Source organism: Mustela nigripes, chromosome 14 (assembly GCF_022355385.1).
Source record: "Mustela nigripes isolate SB6536 chromosome 14, MUSNIG.SB6536, whole genome shotgun sequence".
In the NCBI taxonomy this organism is placed as follows: domain Eukaryota; kingdom Metazoa; phylum Chordata; class Mammalia; order Carnivora; family Mustelidae; genus Mustela; species Mustela nigripes.
In genome coordinates this window covers 3853870-3879014 of record NC_081570.1, presented here as the reverse complement: position 1 = coordinate 3879014, position 25145 = coordinate 3853870, and the positions used below count along the sequence as shown (strand labels likewise).

Here is a 25145-nt window from a genome sequence, read left to right as displayed (position 1 = left end):
GCGGGGCGGTGGCGCCGCGTGGGCGTGGGGGCGCCCCCCCCCCCCCCCCCCCCCCCCCCCCCCCCCCCGGCCCGCTGCTGTCCCCGCCCTGGTCCCACCTCCCAGCCATGGGACCTGAGAATGTTGGGCTGTCCGAGCCCGGCCGCCTTCCTGTCCTCCCCAGGTTGCGGGGTCCTGGGGCCCCACACGTCCGGCATCTCCCCTCCCTGACCTGCCCCAGGCAGCACATCACTCTCGGCAAAGCCTGACTCTGCCCGCGGCAGCCGCAGCTCTCCTGGCGCAGGTCCCGCCGCTGCCTGCAGGACGCCGCCCCGCCTCGTCGCTGCCCTCGAGACCGTCTTTCCCTAAGCGCGCCTCTTGCTTTTCTTTCTCCATATCTTTGCTCGGCCTCTCCTCCCCCGCGCCCATTCTGTGTGCCCAGCCCTCATGCCGTCTCCTCCCTGGTGCTCCAGGAGCCCCGTCTCCCCAGGGAGGAGCAACCTCCCCTTCCTCCTTCTGCCTCCTCACGTGCGTGTTTCTCTCTTACACATTTCGGTCTTTCTGTCACTTCGAATGGTGGCGATATTCTCAGGTGTTTATTTCCTGGAGGTGGCAAGCTTTCCTGTCCTGACTTCCTCCGTTCCCAGCCACTTCGCAGAGAACCTTATGCATGGAAGGAACTTGGTGTCCGCTGAGTGAGCGAAAGACGTCATTCGGAAAGGTGGTTGGAGTTGATGCTGCTCACTAGCTGTGTCCTGAGCCATTAGCAGTTTGTCTCAGAATCGCAGCTCGTAAATCCAGCTGAGTGTGGCGCTCCAGCCTCCTTAGATCAAGCTCCAGACGGGGCCCCAGTCGACGGGCACTTGGAGGACAGGCTGGGCTTTCCAGCACGCAGAGGCAGCGGCGTGCTGCAGGGGAGCCCACGTCCATATGCCTGATCCTGCCTGGCACTCGGCTGGAGTGTGGGGTGGCCGCCGACCCCTCAGCTGGACCCATTCTGCCTCTGTTGCCGAGGCCAGCGGTCTGGTCGGTTTCAGCCATGGCTGCACCCCGGCCGCGGAGCCCGTCAGCCGGGAAGGGACGCCTGACACAGGGAGCGTGAGCACTGGTCGGCCCTGGGAAAGAATGCCTCGGTTTCAGAAAATAAGGGGCTGGGGTGAGTCGTTTCCTAGCCTGTGCGTCCCCGTGAGTCTGCAAATAAGTTCATCTGTGGGGACCCCGGTCTCTAGCTCTAAGACACTCTGGTGGTCTGTGCTGGGGCCCCCGATTTCTGGGGTGACCTTGCTGACCCGACGGGGCTCCCAGATCTGCAGCTGACTTGCTTTGGAAAAAGAATAACGGAATCGTGACTGTCATAAAACCTTTCTCAGTTGGAGTTACTGGGGTGCCACTTGTCACAGTGTCCTCGGTGCCCTCAAGCCAGCTGGGGAGGCCAGTCATCTCTTTCCTGGCTGAGCGGCCTCCCCGGGCCCCCGGGCCCCCTGCCATGCCTCCCCTCCCCTTCCATCTTGGTGCCTTGGTGAGCTGTCTGTCCTCCGTCCTCCTGGCTCTCTCCTCATCCTTTCTGGAACCTGCTCCCAACACTTCCCTCCTGTCAAGGAGCCCTCTGGCCCGCCATTGCCAAAGCCCCAGAGCAGGTCTTGGCGCGCACGGCTCGTGCAGCCCCTCCTCTCAGCCTCCCTCCCTAGGCCCCTTCCCTCCCCTCCTCGCGCCCATGGCCTTGGGGCCTCATGCTTGCTCCCTCCCTCGGGGACGCAGCTGGCCTCGTGCTGCCCTGGGCCCTCGGCTCCCAGGTTTATCGCTGCAGCTGAGTCCCCTGGACCTCCTCTGGGATGGCTGATGGGCTCCCCCAGCGCTCCCCCTGCAGCGGTGGCGAGGCCACCCCCTCGGTTGTCTGGCCAGAATTCCCACAACCTTCCCGGACTCAGCTGGCTCTCTCTCGGGCTCTGCTCCCCATCTATCGGCCGGTCCTTTGGGCGCTACCTGCCAAACAGATCAGAATGGGAGCTCTCCCCACCAACACTGCCCCCTCCTGCTCCCTACTTCCACTGAAGTGGCCTCTTGCCTGACCCCTCAAGCGTGTCCTCTCTACACGGCAGCCTCATCTGTCCCTTCAGAGCAGAAGCACAGTCCAGCCCGGCCTGTTCCAGGCCCCGCAGCGGCTTCTGTCTCGCTCCCAGAAGAAGCCAGATCTGTCTTTCCTTCCTTTTTTGTAGAGGTAGGGGGAAGAGAGAGAATGTTAAGTAGGCGCCAGGCCTAGCGCAAGCCACATACAAGGCTGGATCCCACGCCCTTGAGACCATGACCTGAGCCGAGATCAAGACTCGCTCAACCGATTGAGCCACCAGGCGCCCCAAAGTCCGATCTTATTTGTGCCGCGTCTGTCCTTATGAGGCCTCCCTCCAAGAGGGCCTTCCCTTATGCCTCCCAGTCCTCCCCATCTTGTATCCCTCTCGCCCTCCTCTGGTCCCTCACTTTCCCAAGAAGCCTGGGGCCTTTCCAGCTGCGGGCTCTGCCGCCGCCGCTTCCTCTTCCCGGGCTGTCATTGTTCCCTCTGCTGAGCTTCTGCCGCCCCGACAGCTGCCCAGCTGCTCCCCTTTCTCTGCAGGTCACTGGAGGAAAGGCGGGTCTTCCCGGGCCCCTGTGAAAGGTGGACCCCCTCCCCGATGTGCTCACGGGGTGCCCAAGCGTTTACCACGCCCTAACAAACACCTGCCCGTTGGCTCCCCGCCCCACCCAGAGAGCAGGCTCACGGTGGGGGGCCTTGGTTTCATGGGCTCACTGCGGCATCCTCAGCCCTGAAAGCAGGGCCTGGAGCCGAGTAGACATGCAGGGTGCCGAGTGGATGACCTGGAGAGAGTGCGGGGCCGCAGCACGACGGCCGAGTCAGCCCCACGGAGGAGCATGTGCAGGACCGTGAGGCGCAGGCGTGCGGCAGAGCCTGACGCAGACACCACGGGTCCGAAACACCCAGCAGCCAAGGGGCCTCGTGTGGCTCCCGGGGGTTCTGAGGCTGGGGGACTGCGCGGCTTAGCAGGGACCCGAAGGAGAAGGCGGCAGGGAGACAGGTGGTTCACAGGCGGAGACAAGCCTGGTGGCCCAAGCAGAGCCCGTCTGGGAGACAAGGTGCAGAAGGGGCCTCCCGCCCAGAGGCTCTTGTGTGCTTGGATTCCGTGGGGCGGTTGGGAATGAGCAGCGTTTTGCACCCGTGGGAGGAATCGATTTCACACAAAATACGGAACAAGGCACAGATGCTCCTTTCCAGTTTTATGGCCTCGTTTAGCCGGGGCCCCTGCTGTGTGGTAGACAGGGCGCCAAGCCCTCGGTTGGCGAGGAGGGAGAAAGCGGGGGGAGGCATGTTTCTGCCTTTTGAGGAATGGGTCTGGGGGTTCCTGGGGTCTGGGGGTGCCTGGGGTGAGGAAGCAAATGCTTTTTCAGGGCCCGGCCCCTTCGCGGCGCAGCCAAGTGCTCCTCCCGCTTCCCACTTTCTAAGGATCTTTGGTTTTGAAAATGTTCTTTGTAGCGAAAGCCCCACAGAGCAGCTTCATGACCACCCAGGTGGTTCCAGGATGCGGGGCCAGAGGCAGAAACCCAGGTGAGTGGACCAGCCAGCCGCTCCCCGTCCTCCCCTCCAGGCTGACAGCGGGGTCTGTGCCGCCGGGTGCGACCACCCTGCTCACGCCTGTCCCACGGACTGGTTTCCTCCTGCCCGCTGGCCCTCTCAGTGGCCTCTCCAGCCAGGGGCGTCTTCACCCAGAAATGTGTATGTTTTGCTTGAGAACCTCAGCTGTACGGCACCAGAATGTCCTTCTCTGTGGGTGTCCTGGGATCTTTCATCTTTGGTGCCAGAATTAATTAGCTTTTACTGCCCATTTAGCTGCATCGTTAGGGCCACTGATGTCCCCTAACAGTGTCTTTCCCAGTTAGGATTACGAGCATAAATATTACCCTTCACCCTGACTCGAGTCTTTCCTCTGAGGAAACTGATGCCCCCGTGGAGTGGTTCTCGGCCTTCAGAGACGCGACCAGGCCCTGTGTGGCCCCCGGGACTCAGTCCGCCCTTCCCAGAGTGGGTAGCGGGGAGGGGGCTGAGCGTACAGGCCCGCTGATCCCTAATCTCCTTGGCGGTTGGGACAGGAAGCCGCCTGCCCTGCTTTCCCTGCTGCCTTGTTCGCAAGAGGGAAGCATCGATTCTCAAACAGCAGTGAACACATGCAGTTGTGACCTGACACAGAGCAAGAGCGGTGACCGCCAGGCAGCCCCTTTCCCTGGCCCCGAGGCGTGTGGGAGCCACGGTCCTGCTGTGCCTGAGGCCTCTGCCCAAGTTCCTGCTTTTGATATTCTAACGTTAGAACCCCATCCTCTTTATTACCCTGTGTATTAATTGCGACAAATAATCCTTACTAATTACCTTACCTAATACTCCCCTGACCCCTCCCGGCCCAGTCGCTTTTCACAGAGCTGCCCACAGGTGCTTCTGGAACCTGGCAGGGAGCCGTGGGACTGTCTGGGGAGGCTGTCACTCAGCCGGCTCCCAGAATAACCCGTTGCCATTGCGGAGGGGTGGGCTAGTTAAAATAGGATGAACTTACTATTGTTTTCTTAATATAGGAGCCTGGCACCCACACTCCGTCAGCTAGGATTAAATATAGAAATGGGGGCATCTCAAATCGCCACCCACGGGGCGGGCAGCGGCGGCGCTGGGCTGGGAGCTGCTAACTGCCGCTCTGGGTTTGTAGGCAAGCGTGACCCAGGCAGCCAGTCGGGCCTGAGAATAAACTTAAGCCTCTATTTTTAAGCCAGCCAACATGTTGTCGATACTTAAAAAACCTATGAGCAGTTAAATGTTAGATTCAAAAATATCTCTGGTGCCCGCTGTTTATGTGCGCGCTCGTGGCCGAGCAGGTCTCGTCTTCGTCCTTCCCATAATTCCTGACATGGGTGCAGCCTCTGAGGACAGCGAATCTACAATTTTGTTGTCATTTTTAAAATGGCGAGTCCCGGGTACTCAGGACAGCACACGACAGACTGTAATTTGCCAAAGTGACGTCCCCGTCGCGGGCAGCCCCCAGTGTGCCGGCACGGGGAGAAACTGACCCGCTGTTCCGGCGGGACCCCGGCCGAGGCACGTTTTGGAAGGCTCGGGTACTCGATGTTTCACGGGCAAGTGTAGAAAAGGGAGCAGGAGGTGGGGAGTTCAGTGTCGAGGAGCGCAGGGGGCTTTCCCAGGGTGGGGAGTATTTGTGTTTGACAGTTTCTCTCTCTCTGGGGACAGGTCATAGCGTACTGCGTCTGCCGCCCTCGCTTTGCGGTACTTGTCCTTACAAATATGTCAGGACGGGACGAGATTTTTCATGGTCTTACGTCCACCTGGGCCACGTGACCTCATGGCTGTCTCCCAGCCACAGATGACAGGAGCATCTCAGAACAGCCCCATACAGCGATGTGCCCCACGTGGGTTCTCTCCGTACTACGAAGACGGAGAGACAGCTTGAATTAACATCTTATTAGAATCTCGACTTTCTCTTCCCTCTAAGCAGGCACCAGACGTCCCTTGACATGCAGGACCCTAGGGGGCCGTTGCCTCCAGCTCCGAAAGCCCCAGGACACCTCCTTTTTCTTTCTTTTTTCCCGGAGGAGGGGCGGAGGGAGGAGAGAGAGAATCCCAAGCAGGCTCCATGCCCAGCACAGAGCCCGACGCACAGCTCGATCTCACAACTGAGATCTCATAACTGAGCTGAAGTTAAGAGTCCTACTCTTCATGAGTCACCTGGGGGCCCTCAAAGAGACTTCCCTGATTCAAACACTTGAGTTCTGGACAGAGATTTTCCATGTAGTGAACCCTGAAGACTGCCTTGCTGTCACTTCCCGTTGAACCGGCTGTGGCCTCCGTGGGAGGTTCAGATTAATGGACGTGGTGAGAGCCTTCCTGCAGCTTGGACCCTGCGCCCCGAGGCTGTCCCCGGTGCAGCAGACCCCGACCTCTTCCCAGGCCTCCGCGTGTGGCCGTGTGAGATTGCCGCCCGGCCGCACCGCGCACTGCCCACATTCATCTCTGTTGCCGGTGCCTGGGATAAATCCCCAAGTTGGGGCACAGTCTCGTAATGGACACCCATGGTGCGACCAGCCTCTCCCGTCTCTGGGCAGCAGAAGTCTGTGGGTTCAGTCCATGAGTCCTTTGCCATAAAATGCTGATTTTTTTTTCTTTGTGAGGTTTGCAGCTAATCACGGTTCTCTCCCCTGTCCCAACTCAGATTTGTATGCTGGCTGTTAGGGTCTGGAGGAGGTTATCTTGTTTTAATTTTTAAAATTTAAATTAAATTAACATAATGTATTATGAGTTTCAGAGGTAGAGTTCAGTGATTCATATGCTGCATATAACGCCCAGTGCTCATCACTTCACGTGCCTCCTGGATGCCTGTCCCCCAGTTACCCCACGCCTCTCCCTTCCAGCAGCCTCCATTGGTTCCCTAGAGTTAAAGAGTCTCTTAAGATTTTTCTCCCGCTCTGATTTCATCTTTTATTTTCCGCTGCCTTCCCCTATGATCCTCTGTCTTGTTTCTCCAATACCATATATGAGTGAAATTACATGACGGTTCTTTCTCTGATTGACTTGTCTTGCTTAGCATAATACCCTCTAGTTCTATCCCTGTCACTACAAATGCAAGATTTCATTTCTGATGGCTGTGTGATATTCCTTTGTAGATATCCCACATCTTTATCCATTTATCTGTTGTTGGACATCTGGCCTCTTTCCATAGTTTGGCTATTGTGGACGTTGCTGCTATAAACACTGGGGTGCACGTGCCCCTTCAGATCACTACGTTTGTATCTTCGGGGTAGATACCAGTAGTGTAAGTGCAGGGTCATAGGGTAGCTCTATTTTCAACTTTCTGAGGCACCTCCATGCTCTTTTCCAGAGTGGCTGCACCAGCTTGCCTTCCCACCAGCAGTCCCCTCTCTGTACATCCTCACCGACACCTGTCGTTTCCTGACTTGCTGATTTTAGCCATTCTGACTGGTGTGAGGTGGTGTGAGGTGGTGTCTCACTGTGGTTTTGATGTTCATTTCCCTCATGCCGAGGGATGCTGAGCACTTTTTCATGTGTCTGTTGGCCATCTGGAAGTCTTCTTTGCAGAAGTGTCTGTTCCTGTCTTCTGCCCATTTCTTGATTGGATTATTTGTTCCAATTATTTGTTGAGTTTGATAAGTTCTTAATAGATTTTAGATACTAGTCCTTTATCTGATAAGACATTTGCAAACATCTTTTCCCGTTCTGCCCTTATCTTTTGGTTTTGTGGGCTATTTCCTTTGCTGTGCAGAAGCTTTTTATCCTGAAGAAGTCCTAAGAGTTCATTTTTGCTTTTGTTTCCCTTGCCTCTGGGGACGTGTTTAGCAAGAAGTTGCTGCTGCCGAGGTCACAGAAGTTGCTGTGTATGTTCTTCTCTTAGGATTTTGATGGATTCCTGTCTCACATTGAGGTCTTTCATCCATGTAGTATAAGGAAATGGTTCAGTTTCATTTTTCTGCATGTGGCTGTCCAATTTCCCCAACTCCATTTGTTGAAGAGACTTACTTCCATTGGACGTTCCTGCTCCGTTGAGGATTAGCTGACATAGAGTTGAGGGTCCGTTTCTGGGCTCTCTATTCTGTTCCATTGATCTGTGTGTCTGTTTTTGTGAGGAGACTGTCTTCTCATTTGTTTCTCTCCAACAGGCATAGCAAAAAGTAATTGTACTGTGAGCACCAGTTTTGTTCCGTGACAAGTCACCCAGCTCACGTGGCTCTTGATCAGACATGAGTGTCTTCCCCAGCTCCGGCTTGTGGCTGGTCACAAACCAGATTGTTACCCAAGCATGGGGCTGACCCCCTCCTCGTGGGGCCGCTTCCTTGGGCTGAATGCGTTCTGTAGTGGGTGACCTTTCATTAGTTTCCTGGTTTAGTCGCTCATTCATTCAGCACAACTGTTTCCTGAGCGCGCTCTGCCAGGTTCTGACCTGGGGGCGGCACAGACCATGTGGTGTGTCACCGCCTGCTGCTGGCTTCGGTGCCACGGTGGGTCTGGGGTGCAGCGCTTGAGGGGGTCTTTCCCTGGGTCTGCCCTGGGCTCAGAGTGGATCGGGGTCAGCACACGCTGGAGTCATGTGATATTTTTTAGCAATTTTAAACAATGAAGTTGCTTGTGGAATCTTTTTTTTTTTTTTTTAAGATTTTATTTATTTATTTGACAGAGATCACAAGTAGGCAGAGAGGCAGGCAGAGATGGTGTAGGGGGGAAGCAGGCTCCCTGCTGAGCAGAGAGCCCGATGTGGGGCTCGATCCCAGGACCCTGGGATCATGACCTGAGCCGAAGCCAGAAGCTTTAACCCAATGAGCCACCCAGGTGCCGCCGCTTGTGAAATCTGCCTGCATTTTGGATAAATGAGGAAGAAGCCCTTCTTGTATTTAGCCTCCCTCTCTTGATGGCTTCTGCTTTTCAGGACCCACAAATGAGGGGTTCATTATAGGTACCTCCTGCGTCCCGAACACTACTTGCAATTCAGACTCTACCTTCTCCACCTCCTTACCGTCCTCCCCCAAGCCCCAGACCCCGAAGCGGATGGCACCGCCTGACGGCTCACGCTGGCAGCTCTGGTCTCCTGCCCTTCCACGCCCACACGCGCTCGTTTTGCCGCCACCCCTGCCCGGCGCCGTGGTCTTGCACTCTCTCCGTCGTATCCCATCTCGGGCGGGAATTCCGCCTCTCGTCTCCGCGCTGCGGGTCCCGGAGGCAGGCGATGCGGCTCAGCTGCGATGGTGCCCGCTCTATGGGCTGGTCCCCACTCTACCCCGAGTGAGTGTTGTGCCTGTGGACGCGTGTCTCTGTGCCTCCGTTTCCTGCTTTGGAAAGTGGAGACCATAACATGCCTCCCTCCCAGGGCTGCTGTCCAGTCAGTCCGTCCGTCCTTCCTGCATTCCTGCATTCACTGTTCATAGAGAGGCTCCCACGGAGCAGACACTCCGGGATACATCCGTGAGCAAAACATGGTCCTCACCCTCCAGGGCAGACCTGGCACATGCTAGTCCCGTGTGCTGCAGCTGCGGCGGCCCCTGGCCCTGCTGGAAACCAAACTCTTGTTCCCGACCAGCTCCCCACGACACTGCTACTTCTCTACCACACGTCCACTTGGTTCCCATCTCCTGGGCCGGACTTCTCGGTCTCCATTTTCTCTCAAAAAACCCTCCTCGTCTCAGTCTCATCAGAAGGATCCTGATAGGGGCTCCATCTAAGAAAAGGACAGCTACACGTAATACTGTTACAAACGTCTAAAATTTTCCAGTTAAAATGCCCTGAACACGGGCGCCTGGGTGGCTCAGTGGGTTAAGCCTCTGCCTTCGGCTCAGGTCATGATCTCAGGGTCCTGGGATCGAGCCCCGCATCGGGCTCTCTGCTCAGCAGGGAGCCTGCTTCCTCCTCTCTCTCTCTGGCTGTCTCTCTGCCTAGTTGTGATCTCTCTGTCAAATAAATAAATAAATAAAATCTTTAAAAAAAAAAAAAATGCCCTGAACACTCCCTGGAACACTGAAAGAGGAAGGGTTTTCACTGAGTCTTGCAGCCGGAAACCCTCCATAATTGCTCCCGGAATCCTGAAACCATTCTTGGTTTCAACCGTTCCTAGATTTTGGACCAGCGTTTCCTTAACGTACGTTATTGCTGGCGTGGGGGTGTCTCGTGGCAAAGGCAGCCTCTCCTGCCGCTCCTGGGACTGAACCAGCTTTTGTTGGCTGCCCGAGGAGGTTTGCTTATCGTACTCAGAATAAGTCTGGGAAAAGGCCTTCTGAATTCAGGTCGAGTGAGCAGGGCCCACCTGGCCAGCTGCTGGAACAGCTCAGTTCTCTGTGAGGCAGACCGACCCAGGAGAACTCAGTCTGTGGGCCCTCGCTCCCTCTGCAAAACTGAACAGGCAAGCGCACGCGTGCCCACATGTGTGCACGTATACCCCACATGCGTGCACATGTGTGTGTATACACACCCACACACATGCACACACACGCACATCCCCCCTCACTGCCCCTCACTCAACTCACACACACGTGGACCCACACGGTGTCAGGAGGTTGTCTGTGGGAGGTCCACTGTGTACATGTGTGTGTACACACCCCACACACGTATACACACCCACACACATGCACACTCACGCACGTCCCCCCTCACTGCCCGCACACTCACGCACACGTGGACCCACACGGTGTCAGGAGGTGGTCTGTGGGAGGTCCACTGTGGGGCGGCATGGGGCTCGCCCGTCCCCCAAGGGCTGTCTCTGCCTGCCCAGGGACCCTAGCCAGGCAGTGACCTCGTACTCCAAGCCTGCACCGCCGTGAGGGCAGCACCGCATTCACACCACAGTGCGGCCCGTCCAGAGGCTCGGGGTCCTCCAGCGAGGCAGTCCACACTGACAGGCTCAGTGAGTGACCCCGGCGCTCTTTGGTATTTTTCCCTCCTTGGAGTGCGGGGCTGAGGATGTGGCCTGCCAGGCCTGCACTTTGCCCTGCGTTGGCCGAGACTCTCTGCTGCGGGTAAAAACCCAGAAGGCCTCGTGGTGGGCTCGGGGAGGCTGCCTATGTCTGTTTCCGGTAACAGCGTCACCCCGCATAGGCTCCTTATGGAGCGCAGTGTGACCCCTTGTGTCAGCTCTGACCCAAGCTGTTTGAGGCCAGAGGCCTTCCCCTGCCCTGGCCTCGGTCACCTGGAGATAAAACGTGGCACCTGCGATTCTTTCCTCTCAAAAGCTGTTTCCCCAGCATGCCATCTGCACAGTCTTTAGAGTCAGACCCGTAAGGGTCAGAGCCTGCGTTAGTTTGAAAACCGGGGATACCAATGCCTTCCATCTTGGCTGAAGCAAATCCCTGGACCAATCTCTCCTAAAACGGCGGCAGCAGCTGCGTCTCCGTCCCCGTCTGGTCATCTACCATTTCCACTACATAGCAGCATCTTCCATGAAAAAAGTCACGGTAATGATGTGTTTTTAAAAACCTACTGTTCTGGAATGCTCAGATATGCACAGAATGGAGGGAAGAGTATACTGGACCCCAGGTGTCCCTCTGTGTCCCAGGTGCCCTGTAAGCAGCATCTCTGCTCCCCCGGTCCCGTCCGGAGGGGAGCTCTGCTCTTTTCAGTTTATTGGATTTTGTTTTTCCCACACAGTAAGAGGGTTTTAATTAGTCACCAATGTTTACAAATTGGTAGATGCCTTATAAACGTGTAGGTTCGGGTCTTGTCTGGAATCATCGCAAGCTGGTAGCACGAGGTCGGCATTCCTGGGGTGGGAGGCCGTGGGCAGGGCCAGGCAGCGGCCCCGCTTACTGCCCCTGATCGCCCGCCTGGCCCTGCAGACATTTGGCTCTGCAAGCCTCGTGAGCTCTCACGAGTGGGATGACGTCTGTTTTCCTGCCTTGTTCTGGATGTTTAGAAAGCATTCTGGATCCTGGGGTGAATGAACGTTAGTTTCTGAGATGATTGATTGACTGATTGATTGAACACAAGAAAAGCATTGGGTGGGCAGAGTGAGAAGGAGGGTGAGAATCTCTCGCAGACCCCCTCGGCGGAGCTCAGAGGCAGATGCCATTCTCAGCCCTGAGATCATGACCCGAGCGGAAATCAAGAGTCAGACGCTTAAGTCACTGAGCGCCCAGGCGCCTTCTAAGACTTTTGATAGCTGTTAGGTTGGTTCATCTCACTCTGCTCCTTTTACAGGTCGAACATGGTTGAATATTGGCAATTTCATGTAGTTCAGCCTAATAACAAATATGGTTTAAATGTTTGAATATGAAGTAAGTAGCATGTGTTTTCCTGGGGGGGCAGTGTTGGGGTGGGGAGACCAGCAGGTGTGCAGTTGTGAGCCCGCCAAAGTAAGGGGGCAGTTGAGCAAAAGCCAACGCCTGCAGCCTGATGTTTTAATATCACCTTGGCCTGCCGTGGGCTGGCTTTTCTGGTGTGTTTGTTTTATGTAATGGCTTTACCGAGAATTCACACTGTCACAAGTGATTGATTTCCGGTATATTCTGGTTCACGGCCATCACCACAGTAAATATTAGAACAGTTTCGTCCCCCCAAAGAGAAGCTCCACACCCATCAGCTCTCATTCCCCAGCCGGGCAACCATTAATCTGCTTTCTACGGTTCTGCCTGTTCTAGACCTTTCTTATAAAGGGAATCCTACAACGTCTGGTCTTTAGGACCTGGCCTCTTCCCTGAGCAGCGTGTTTTCGGGGCTGCTCTGTGGTTGCGGCGTGGGTTGGGGCTTTGCTCATTTTCGTTGCTGGATCATATCCCACCGTACGGAGGGGCTGCGTTTCCCCGTCTGCTCGTCAGTTGACGTGCATGTGGCTCGTGTCCCCTATTTGTTCGTCGTGAGTAACGCAGTCATGAAATCCGTGTACAAGTTTTTGTGTGACCACGAGTGTTTAGTTGTCGTGGGTACACACATAGGAGAGGAACCGCCAGGCATAGGTAACTCTCTGTTCAGCCTTTTGAGAAACTCCCGCCTCTTTCCAAACGGCTGCACCGTTTCCATCCGCTCTGGTAGCGTGTGCGGGCTCTGATCTCTGCGCTCTTGCTCACGCTTGCAACCTGACTTTGGACGCGGCCATGCCGGCAGGGTTTGTAACTTACTTCCTGAGGGAGCAGGGTACCTGGAGAGGGAAGGGAAAGGACCATCGTTTCGTGAGTGGCCTAGACCGTCAGCTGCGGTCCGTTGTCCGCAGACTCTGCTAAGGAAGCCAGGTTCCCGCACAGGTTCCTGCGTGTGGGGCGTCAGCCATGCCCGGTCACCCCCGCAACGCCCCTGGCTGCTGGGGAGTGGGAGGGCTTTGTCTTTGACGACTGGGCTCCAGGGTGGGAGGTGGCCTCCCCGTGTCTGACCTGCCACGTGCCCCTTCTCCGTGCAGGTGTCACCATGAAGCTCATGGACGAGGTGGCCGGAATCGTGGCTGCGCGTCATTGCAAGACCAACATAGTCACTGCCTCCGTGGACGCCATCAACTTCCACGACAAGATCAGAAAAGGTAACGGGCTCTGCGTACAGAGAGAAGCCGGGCGGCCCCTGGCGCTCTGGCTCCCTCAGCCAGCTTGCTGGTGGTCCGCGCCCCGTGTCTGCCCATCTCCCCAGAGGATCAGGAAGCCGGTCTTGCGCTTTGCTCTTGTTGACGCCTCCATGAGGCTAGGATTGGTGGGCTGGGTTTTTCAGACTTATAACACGCACAGTTCAGATGTGTCTGGGGCCTTTATGCTGCTGGGGAACGCCACCAACCCCTCTTAAAATGCTCCACGAACAGAACCCTCTAAAGAGCTTACGAGCACGGCTCCGGTGAGCGGTGCCCCAGACCTTCCACGTTTCCTCTGGGGGAGGAACAGATAAGCCACGATATAAGTAGCGGTGGGATCCGAGCAGAGAAGCCCATGGGCCAGCAGCCAGGCAGCCCTGGGGTTTGGGACGCCACCTGTCCCAGAGACTTGGCGGCCTCCCAGGAGAGAGGGCCAGCTCCTCACGCCCACCCCATGGGACTACTGAGGGTGTGAAGTGAGTGACCGTCCCCTCCCAACGCAGGGTGATTTCCACGTGTGTTGTTCTTCTGCGGTGAGGCTTGGTGCCCGGGACAAGGAGCTCTTGCTATGGGCTCGGGTGACGTCACTGCGGCAGGAGCCTGGCGTTGTTCACAAGCAGCTTTGCTGGGAAAGCCGTTGGGTCAGGCCGGTCCCTGGCTGTGGGTGGTGGTGGTGGCACTGGTCTGTCCTGAGCCCCCCAAGGCCTTCCTGACCCTTGAAGGTGGCGGGGCCAGCACTGCCAGCACGTTCTCTCTTGAACACGGGTGGGAAAGGCGCCCAGCACGGGGCCGGAAGGGTCCTAGCGTTGGAAGGGTAGAGGCCTGCCTGCCTGCCCGGGGCCATCGAGAGCAAGTGTAGCATGCCCTAGTAGGGTCTGGGCGATCTTAGGGTGAGAAAAAGGTGTTTGGCTCCACTCCGTCTGCTTCGCACAAACCCTTCGTACCTGGTGGGTGTTTGCCACACAGACTTCAGCGCCATTTTAGAACTGGTCCACGGAAAGTGGGTCTTGTTCTGGATTGTCCTCCATGGGCCTCTGGTATCGAGTGCCACGGTGCCACAAACATTCACAAACAAACATTCAGGAAAGACAGAATCCTGTGCCAGGATTCCCTGCCTCTGTTTTTCTAGAACCACTCCCTGGACGTGTCCCTGCGATCACAACTTGATTGTCAAACACAACTTCAAAATCCATAGTGGGAAAGGCATTCACGTTCCAGGACCTTGCTCTGTTCCGTGTCTCCCAAGTGCCCTTTGAGAAGCGCCAACTAGGAAAAGAGACTTTCCTGGAGAGCCTGTGTCCGCGCCGGCCAGCTCAGTGTATGTGCTGCGTGGCTCAGGGAAGTTCCCAGAGAACGACCGGAGTCTTCACCCCAATCCTTTGTACAACCAGAATTAACTTCCAAGGGGGAGCTGAGGAAGGAGAATGTTGGTTCCTGGTCCGTGTGAATTACTGATTCGCAGGCAAGACGGTGAACTCTCCTGGAGGACAGGGCCCTTTCTAGGACCCATTTAGCAACATGAAAGTCACTGGGGCAACGTGTGAGCAGCTGTCCTTGACAGATGCTGTCGGTTTCTAAAACGTTCCTCTTCAAAACACAGAGAAAGGATCTTCATTTTCAGAAGGCGTAGTTCTGGCAGAACATTCTACTCTGGAGGGTTTCCTCCAACAGGCAGATTGAGGGGTGGCCCATGAGACCTGCCTGCTGCACCCACACAGTCCCTGCCCAGGCCCCTCGCGGGCATCCTAGCCCCGGCCCGGAGTCTGTGATCCCCAGGACCCCTCGCTGGCATCCCAGCTCCAGTCTGGACTCTGTGATGCCCCAGACCCCTCACCAGCAGCCCCTGGTGAGCAGAGAGAGGGTTTCTGCTTTCTCGGATCACTTCTTGCTTTGTACATGAAGGGATGTGGCCCACACTAACAGCTATGGAGTCTGGCCTATTTCTGTGCCAGTGTCCCCCAGGCGCTGTTAGACACTATCACATGTTATTTGTTGTTTTCCAGAGGAGTGTCCCCGTGTGAAGCTGGGGACTCCTCTGGGCCATGGCTCTGCTGGGGAGCCGGCACCGGTGTCCCAGGTGGGGTCTCGGGTCTGGCAGCGTGCTGGCCACACCTGCTGCAGGCACAGGGTGGGCCCATCATGTCCCCAGTTCTGGGGGGGCCCCGGGCTCTGCAGGCATGGCTCCTTTCCTCCCCCTTCCCCATGCTTTGCTCCTTTCTGGGGACATGCAGTGTGAGGCTGGGGTGACCCTGCCCACTGGGGACTCTGGACAGCCGGCGACCCGAGTGTGCCCAAAACTCACCGAGGGCTTGGTGGGCCACATACCAGCTTGTTCTGCTTCAGTTTTCCGATGCAAACCTATTGAGATCCCGTGAAACCCATCCTGGGGGCTCTCATGCAGCCTCCACACTCCTGCCATCCCTGATCCAGCGGGAAGGGACCTGGAGGCCGCAGTGGGGCAGCGGCAAAGTCGAGAGCCCTGGAGAGGGTGTTTGTGTCCTGGGGCTGCACCACAGGGGACCACAGACTGGGGGCTTCAAAGAGCAGACCTTTGCACTGCCAAAGTCTGGAGGCCCCAGGTCCCAAATCCAGGTGTGGACAGAACCGCTTGGAGGTGCTAGGGGAGCCCCCCTTCCTGCCTCGGCCAGCCTCTGGGGGGGGGATTTCCTGGCTCGTGGTCCCATCGCTCCAACATCCCTCCGCCTTCATGTGGCCTCTCCCTTCTCTCTGTTGCTTTGCCTCTTATAAGGACATTGGTCACAGGATTTAGGGCCCACCCAGATAACCCGGGAGAATTTCATCCAGAGAGCGTTAACTCAGCGGCATGCGCAAAGATCTGTATTCCCAGTCAGGTCCCGTCCAGAGGCTCTGACCGGCCTCACGCGGGGGTGTGGGGCACTGTTCCGCCCACCGCACGTTTTCTCTCCTTACAGCTTGCTTCCGGCAGACACCAGCTCACTCTCTCTTTTGCAAAAGGGTAAGGTGGGTAAAATCTCTTCTCTGTCCCCAGTCACCCCTTTCCCCACACAGGTGTGAGTCCTTCCCTCGTGAGGGCCGACCGTAAAGTCAGCACCCAGCTTGGAGAAGGGGTTAATCTGAGGGGCTCAGGAGGGAGACCCCCAGTTTTGAGAAGTACGGTCAGGGTTGAGGAACAGCCCCAGGCCCTGACTCCCAGGAGCAGCCCCACTGGAGCAGAGCTGAGAAGCCCCTTGCTTCTCTGGCTTCTCTGATGAGGGAGCCAGGGCGTTCCTCCACGAGGCAGGGGACAGGCCCGGCCTCGGGACACAGAGAAGCAGCACAGCACACGGGGCGGTCCTCCTTCTCGTGGGCATCGAACTAACTCATCCCAAAGTTGACCGTAGAATGGGACCAGCATAAGGACGGTTCCTGAAGTAATGATGTTTTCACGGGAAAGGCGCACGCAGGCGGCTGAGCCCTGGGCACCCCAGGGCTGTGGTCACAGGGCGGCAGCAGCCCACAGCCAGTGCCCAGCCTACTCAGTCACACCACCCTGGACGGTGCCACCGTAAGAGGCCACTGCCCCTCTTGGGAGGGTCTCCCCACCCTCTGACGGCTGATCTCACAGGGTGGGGAAAAGTCCAGAAAGGCAGGTGCGTGGCCAGCACACGTACCACATCCCTGTGAGTGCGCCATGGCTGCTCTAATGACTTCCCACAAAACCAGGGGCTTCACGGGCCCCAGACATCCTGTCTCATGGCTCTGGAGGCCAGGCATCTCAGAGAGGCACACAGGGCGGCATTCCTGATGGGGGCCCTGACTGGGCGGGGTACAGCAGGGGTGGCCAGCCCTGCGAGGTGGGCTGGGCTGTCCCGGGACCCCCGGTGTCGCTCAGGACAAGCTGGTGAAGCCTGAAGACTGAACTTACTTTCATAGGCCGTTTGCCCCGTTGCTGACTGTTTCCCTTCAGGATGAGAAATGGAAAGGCCCAGGCAGCCGTTGAAGACAGGAATGCTGGCATGCGGCTGCTGTCGCTGTCATGGCTCGGGAAGCCCAGGCAGGAACACTTAAAGCTGGACCTGGGTGTGGAGAAGCCGTTCTCCCCAGACTGGGTGGAAAGTGAGGAATCTTCTAGAAAATGCTCCTGGCTGTGTTACGTGAGACACTGCAAGCTACTTCATTAGCTCTGTGCTTTTCAGAGGAGCGTTCGCCGCTGCTGCTCTCTGCAACGCCAACACTGAGCCGTCCCTAGTGTCGGAAACCCTTGGCAGCGCGGCCGCTGTGGGAAGAGCAGTGCCGAGCCATCCAGCCCGGGAGACACCCCACTCCGGGGGCACGCGGCGCACCTGCCCTGAGCCGCAGGAAGCCTGCTCATCCCCACTTCTCCCGCCTGGAACCTCCCTGGGCCGCACAGCCGGCTCCTCACCACCGGGCTCGATCGACACGGGCATCCACTGCCATGGCCCAGGCCTTGTCATCCGGGTGACGAGCTCGTAGCCTGGCCATCGAATGCAGCCACTCACCCTTGATCCTTATGCACCTGCCGGAGCGGCGGCTGGCCCACACCGTTGGGCTCGAAACTCTCCTGGCTTTCTCGAGCCTCGTGCAAAGCATGGCTAAGAGTTCTCACCGTCAGGGGAGTCCAGCCCCAAGGAAGACCCGCTCCATCCGTGTCTCTGGCATTGGCCTTGGCCCAGGACCCTTTTCCCACTGAGGTTACTTAGTCCTGCCTCCGGCTGTGCCCTCCATCTCATCAGCTTTGCCTGGGGGCCCCCACCTGGGCTGTCCCCCACACCAGTTGCTGGCCACCTGTGGCTTTTTGCATCACAATTAGAGGTAAGCAGAATGGCAGATGCTGCCCCTCCGTGGCACCTCCTGCATTTCCAGTACTCAGTGGCCGCACGTGGCTGGTGGCTGCTGTATTCCACGGCACAGAGAGAGGACCTTCCCACCATCGTGGGAAGTCTGCCGGGCGGCGCTGGTCTCTGGACGGTCTGGACTCCGTCCCCAGCACCTGGTGCTCTGGGAGGGGCTTCCGTAGACCCTAGATGTCCTGTGGACACTCAGCACAAAACCTAGTGCCCCAGCGCCCCCTTCAGTGGGGTCCCAGCACCACCCAGCTCCCTGCAGCGCTGGGCACAGAGCTGTCCCACAAGGCCACAGGGCACCCCGCTCCAAGCTCGGGCCTCCAGATGGCGTTCACTAGACAGGCCTGCTTCTTGGCTTCTTGCTGGTACCCACGGGACTCTGCTTTTTTCTGGAATTCACAAGAGGAATTTGACAGAAGCTCCAGCTCCCAAAGTCAGTTAGGCGTCCAGCGGTTGGAGCCCCCAGACAGGAGACTGGCAGAGCTTACAAGACACCGGACGTACGTACGGTGGCCTCCTTTCTTCTCGGTTGGATACTTTGTGGCAAGAGAACTGCAAGTTTTAATTTCCAGGCCTGATGGAACAGTGAACCACCGACCACCCTTCCCACTGGAAAAAAGGCAGGCCGGGACCTTGGCCCAGTTGCCTTTGGGGTTCGTGTATTGGTTCTTGGAGCTGCATCAAATTTCTAGATTCCTCGTACTGTCATAGAGTCCCTGCTTGAAACACGGGACTGTCCCATGAAGCGATAGAAACATATGACGAAACCACGTAAAGGTTTGTAAAGTAGCGTTCTGATTCTGCAGTCACTTATGACGCTGCGTTGGCAGCAGCCTCCATGAGACTGCATCAAAGTCACCCGGTGCTGCAGCAGCCCGGGTAGGTGTGTGGGTTTTCTAGGGCTGCCATGACAGTTTACCAGAAACCTCATGGCGGAAACGACACAGATTTGCTGTCTCAGTTCTGGAGGTCGGAAGTCTGACCCGGGTCTCACTGGACTGAAGTCGGGGGCCGTTCTGGAGACTGTAGGGAAGAATCCCTGCTTGCCTGTTCCGCCTTCTAGAGGCCGCCTGCCCCCTCGGCTTGCGGACCCTCCTCCGTCTCCAGAGCCGGCGAGATGGGGTGTCTCCAACCCTCGTGACGACGCTGGGCCCACTTGGATAGTCCAGGCCAGTCGCCCCCTTAGAACCACATCTGTAAAGCCCCTTTGCCACGCAAGGCCACTAAACCCCTAGGGGCAGGGGATGAGGACATGGACAGCTCTGGTGGCTGTTGCTTCCCCGGCTGTCGCGGTCTGTTAATTCCACTCGACACAGGCAGGTAGAGCTCCAGACCAGTTCTGAGCACTGCCTTCTCCCAGCCCTGTGTCTTCTCCTAACGCTCTGTAGACAGGACCCTCGCAGAGAGCACAGGAGAGCAACAAGTAGCTCAACGCTGGTGGGTCCCGCACAGGGAGGCGTGGCAAGGAGATGCCCCTCAGTCTGCCCGAAGCCCCTCAGCTGCTCGAACCCAGCACCTCTGAGGCCCCAGGGGATTCACAGTGAGGCCTTGGGGTAGTGAGCGCTGGAGGTCGGGTCCAGAGGGTACTTAGGTCCTGGAGTCCTGAGTCCCGGCCTCTCAGACCTCGCTCACATGCTGGGCGAGCTGAGCCGCAGCCCTGGCCTCCCTGTGCGGGGACCACGACCGCTGTGGTCATGTTTCGGCGTCCAATCTGGCACAGGTGCTAATCAACTGGGACCCAGGAAGAACGGGCAGGGTTTTTAATGCTTTGCTACCCTGTGTTCCTCACAAGCTGAAAATGTAAAGTCTCCCTCGTGCATGGTGTAGCCCTTCTGAGTCATGTAGATGACACTAGAAGCAGACTCCTGGCCAGGGTATACACACGCTTGCTACAGAAGAAGGAAAATGTGATCTGCTTTAAACGTTACTTATTACCATGTTGGTGTAATTCTGCACCCAGAGACCCCCAAGAGCGCTGTGTGGGCTCAGTCTCCCCTTAGCTTAAGGGGGCTTTTCCTGGAGGGCTGTTAAACAGAAGGGCACTCAGACCTTACCAGAAATTTCTGTCCTGGGCTTCACGTCCACGTAACAAAATTAATGTAGGCAAGTGACCTCCACGTGGCCACATTTGGAGGCTCACCGTTCCTCACAACCTCCCTGAGCTACTTCCTGTGCCTATTTTCAGGTGAGGAAGCCAAAGCCCAGTGTGGGTCCTGGCTGGCCACCTGCCCAGTGTGCTCCGGAGCCCGCGGAACGCGAGGTCCTCCTCAGAGCCCTGTAGCCTGGGCTGCGGGCCATCTCGGGGCCGCTCCAAGAACCTGCCTTTCATGGAGACACTCGGTGGGGAATATCTTTCTGTTCCCACTTTAGCAGCTCAGAGAACTGGTGCCCCCTCCTGAACTCCCCCACCACCCCTGGCCGGGAGGGTGGCCTGACACCCGGAGCCTGTCCTGGTGGGCTTGTGGCTCCTAGCGCCAATGACAGTGGCCATTTTCCCCCCTAAACTCGTCATGCCGGATCCTCTGGCTGGATTTGGATGTGTGACCTAGTGGGAAAGTCCCCAGGCAGTGTCTCAGCACTTTGGACGACTCTGCCTCCGCTGTCCCCCACAAAGGGGACCGTGTCTCGCAGTTCCCGTTCCCCTGTCTGCAGTTCCCGTAATAACGGAAGTGAACGTGAACACAGGCCGGCCCGCGCTGCGGTCCTTCCCTGTCTCACATGATGTCCCAGTGTCCCAGGCGAGGGTGGGGGTAGGCCTGGCACGCCCTTCCTATGATTCTGCCCCTATACCTGGGATGGAATGAGCCAAACTCTGGGAAGGAGCCTGACTCCCCATCCCCATGAGATCTCTGGGCATCCTGCCTCCGGCCTTGTGTCCAAGCCCCATGCTCCCCAGTGAGCCATGTTGATGGCCTTGCCCCACCCCTGCATGGGGAAGGGGCCTGCTGGCCTCTGGTTAGGCTTTAGTCCCCAGAGAAATCACCGCCCCAGCCTCAAGGAATTGGCAGGAAGGGGGAGCCAGGAAGGGGGAGCCAGTCCCAGCTGAGCTTTGGAGCAAGTTCTGTCCACCAGAACCGCGCATGTGTGGGCCACTGTCCTCACCACCCTCTGGGCGGTGAGCACCTGCCCCTGCTGACCCCTGGGCTCGTGAGATCGGAGCGGCAGTCACAGGCGGTGAGCAGGTGGAGCCCGGGGCCGCCCGGCTGGGTGGGGTGACTAGGATGGCCGGGCCAGTGTGCTGCCTTCCGGCAAGGCATCCACACGCCTGGGGTGTGTCCTCGCTTCCAAACGTAGGTGCGCCCACAAGGTCATTCCAAACAGAGCCTCCAACTTGGGGACCACAGAGCACTTCAGGAGTGTCCTGACCCCTGAACCAGAAGCAGCATTGATCTCTTCCTCTAGGAGAGCCCCCGTGGCCATCACAGGTTCTCCGGGGGTAGAGACACGATGACAGGAAGGATGCAGGGAGATGGGTTTGCGCGTCCTCCTCCTGCCCCGGGTGCCGAGCCGCCCGTAATAACTCCGGCAGAGGCTGGTGAGCCCGTGAGGGGCTGCTCCTGTGGGTCACGCAGGCAGAGTCTCACGGGGCAGCAGGACTCGGGACACACTCATGTGTGCTGGGTGTTTTGTTCGAGACTCTGTCCTCGTAGAGCTCCCATAATGCCCCCAGCACTGACCGTGTGGCCTTCCCTCCCGGAAGTGGCTGTGCAGGACTTGAAGCACTCCCTGTAAGTATGAAATTGAATGTGGCATGGAACGTTCTGGAACTCTGTAACATGGAATAACCCCCCTGCTTCTGGCCTGCCCACACACTCACCTCTAACAGTCCCCATGCTGTCTTGACTTTCTGTCCTCCTGGGTCTTTAAACGTGTCTTGTGCCTGTGTCCTTGGAGCTCGGACGTCAAGGTTCCCAGGATTGTTAAAATGTCCCCACAGCCAGCCCTGGTTCCGGGGAGTGGGACTCAGCATCATGTGCCAGGCTTGGACAGGGATTGCCTTGAACCCAGCCTGGAATGAGGCCATGCTGGGGACAGGGGCTGGGGGAGCCGTTCTGGCCACTCATCGTTGGGGGTGCAGCCGGGTGTCAGCTTCTCCACCCTGGAAGTCCTGAGGCTCGGTGCTGCCTTATGGTCCGGAACCAATCCATCGGTGATGATAATGACCGTGCTGAGAGCCTTCCTCCAGTGGGCCCTGTGCTAACACCTGGCTCATCTCGTGTCTTCCCCGTGGTCACCCTGGGAGGCAAGTCCAGTCTGTGTAGAAGAACACTGGGCTCCGTGACGGAAAGGCAGCAAGGCAAGGAAGGGCCAAGGCTGGCAGACGGGAGCCCGTGAGCGGGGAGTGGGGGCGCTCCAGGTTGGGAAGCTGCCAGGGTGCGTAGTCCTGACCCAAGGGCCACGGGGAGGACAGGGGGGTTCGGTTGAGTTTGAGAGGGAGAGGGACAGTGGGGACAGTGTTGTGGGAATCTAGGACTCTGAATCGTGATCAACAAGGGAAACCTTGCCAGTCTAGGCAGGTGGTGAGCACCTGGGGACTCGACCAAGGTCAGGGCCTCAGCTGTGTGGCAGGGCAACTCCCAGGACAGCTCTGGTCCCGTGAGCAAGCCGCTGAAGAGACAGAGCCAGACGGCACAGACGCAGTCTCATAGGACACAAGGGTGGGGGGGGGGGGGGGGCTGAAGGGCGCGCAGTGGGACCACAGTCAGCGGGACCCCCGGCCCTTGCAAGTGCCCAAGCGTCAGACCAGCAGCAGGAACAGCCAGGGAGCTGGGACGGTACCGGGCACAAATAAGGTCACAGGGTGGACAGTGTGGGCCGGCGTGGCCTTAACGTGATTTCAGAGGGACAGAGCCAGCTCACCCCGCAGCTGCCTGAAAGCAGGTTGCGGGCTGCCCCTCCCAGGAGGCAGGGGGCCAGGTGACAGCCACCACTCCGAGTGATCACGTGAACACCGAAAGCAAACGCCTGCTCCGGAGGCAGGTGAGCCTTTAGGCACCATAACGAGGCGTGGCGAGAGCTTGCCATTTCCGTGTCCGCGTAGTTGTTAGATGCTGCCTAACCCCGTGTCTCTTAACGCCCTCTGGGACACGGCTGCCTGTGGCCTTCCCCACCCCTCCCTCGGCGCCCCGCTAACCGGCTGTGCGTGTTCCGCAGGCTGCGTCATCACCATCTCTGGCCGCATGACCTTCACGAGCAACAAGTCCATGGAGATCGAGGTCCTGGTGGACGCCGACCCCGTGGTGGACAACTCACAGAAGCGCTACCGGGCGGCCAGTGCCTTCTTCACCTACGTGTCCCTGAGCCAGGAGGGCAAGTCGCTGCCCGTGCCCCAGCTCGTGGTGAGTGAGCGCCCGTCCTTGTGGGGGGCAGGGCCCCGGCCTGGCCGCTCCCTGCCTCGGTGACCTTGGCTGCCCTGCCCCTCAAACGCGAAGGCCTTCCCCTGGGGGCTGTGAGGTCAGACCGGGCCGACAGGGCAAGAGGGCCGTCCTCACCAGCTCCTTGCTCTGGGGCTTCTCTCTCAAGGCTGAGTACAGGGCCCAGGGACCCCTGGCGCCGTGTGTAAAAGCTAAAATGGGGCTGAGGACCCTCCCGAGGGCTGGGTTCTCAAGAAGCCTTGGCCTGAGTGTCCTGCCTGATGGGGACTGAGCCAGACCCCGACAGCATGAGGCTGGGCATCGGGGACCCAGTGGTTGCTGCCACCGCAGGGTCCCGGGCCTGGAATCCCAGCAGTCTGACAAGTGCTGGACGTAGGGAGAGTCGAGGAGAGTCAGGGAGCCAGAGGCAGCCGAGGTTCAGAGTGGGCGATGGGGAAGGGGGGTGAGTGGGCAGGGTGCTTGGCTGGAAGGTATCGGGGACTGCGGAAGGAATGCACGCATGTGTGCTCGCGGTTTACAGGTCTCCCCCGAGGCCAGTGATGGTTCTACTGGAAGCCTCACACCCCTTACCAGTGCCGGTCGCAGAGGTGTCCCTCCTGGACCTTGTCCAGACACTAGCAGCCTGCCTCCTGCTGCTCCCCACAGCCAGAGCCACCCCGGCCCTGGGGAGTGGGGCCCCCACTGCTGGCTCCCCTGTCACCTGGCAAGGACCCCTCAGGTCAACAGGGCTGAGGCCCCTGTGGAGGGTCATGTACCCCGTCCTGGGAGCCCAGGCTCAGGTTCAGTGCATGACCTGGGGTGGCTCGGGCCACTCCTGATGGCTCCCGATCCTGTCGCTAGAGGCAGCTCTCCTGGGGCTGCAGTCAGAGCTCCCCACCCTCCGGGGGGTGAGGGGGAGCGGGCAGAGTGGCCGGGGCCGGGGGCGCCTCTCTCAAGCAGCTGGCGCTTTGTGGCCCCCTGCCGCTCCCGCTGCGCCCCAGGGAGAGCCTGAGTCTCCAGCAGGAGGAGAGCAGGCACCGAGAACCTTCGACAGGCAGGCCGCAGGGAAGACCTCACTTCTCTCCCACGTGCCGCTTCCCTCAGCCCCCGTCAGAGCTGTACCCCCAGCTACCCCCCAAGGCAGGGAGCCCCACACAGCCCTCCGACCTGCCTTGCCTGAGTGTGAGGACTAGGGGTGGGTGTGCGTCCCATATGCTGACCCGCAGTCCCGCAGCCTTGGCAGGATGGCTCCGCCCCCATCCTGTCCCCTTGGCCGATGTGTGTCTGTTCCCCCTGACCGCCAGGCCTTGACCTTTGTAGCACCTGCCTCTGGGTCTTGGGTCACTTCTCAGAACCTCACCTGCTTCTTGTGGTCCTCAAACACAGGCTTTCCCCACTTCTCTCCTGGACCCTTGTCCCGTCTTCCATACTGTCACAGTGCCCCATCCCGAATGCTGAATTCTGTCTCACACAGGCAAATACTTGCTCCCTGTTCTCGTTGGCCTCTGGGCTCCAGCAGCGCGGCCCGATCCAAGCACGCTCTGCGCCTTTGCCTCGCCAGCCTGGCGTGATGCCCCAGGCCTCAGTGGAGCCCGTGCTCCCTTGGCATAGGACCGCAGTGTCCAGATGGTCAATCCATGACCCCAAAACACCAGGCCCTGATGGCCGCCTGCCGCGCCCTTCCCTCCTCCTCGGGTGGTGGGGTCCAGGCCGCATGCCACGAGCTTTGTTCTGCGTTCACTGCTCAGGCCCCGATCAGTTTTGCCAGCCCTGCCTCTCCCCGTGGGGTCCCAGCACGCATCTCAAACGTGATTTGTCCTGAGTTGAACTCGTTGTCTTTCCTTAGAAAATCCCACTGGTCCTCACGGGTTCCCTCTCTCAGTGAGCCTGGGAACGTGCCTGGC

General features: G+C 58.4%; 1 protein-coding gene across 4 annotated transcripts in view; it reads left to right on the top strand.

Annotated features, from left to right (window-relative positions):
• ACOT7 (acyl-CoA thioesterase 7) overlaps positions 1–25145 on the top strand; it is a 94827-nt gene that overhangs the window by 56532 nt on the left and 13150 nt on the right. For all 4 annotated transcript variants that reach the window (XM_059377405.1, XM_059377404.1, XM_059377406.1 and 1 more), the window contains exons 7-8: positions 12906–13022; positions 23042–23226. In XM_059377405.1, coding sequence (XP_059233388.1) covers positions 12906–13022; positions 23042–23226 — 302 coding nt within the window. The remainder of the gene's footprint in view (positions 1–12905; positions 13023–23041; positions 23227–25145) is intronic.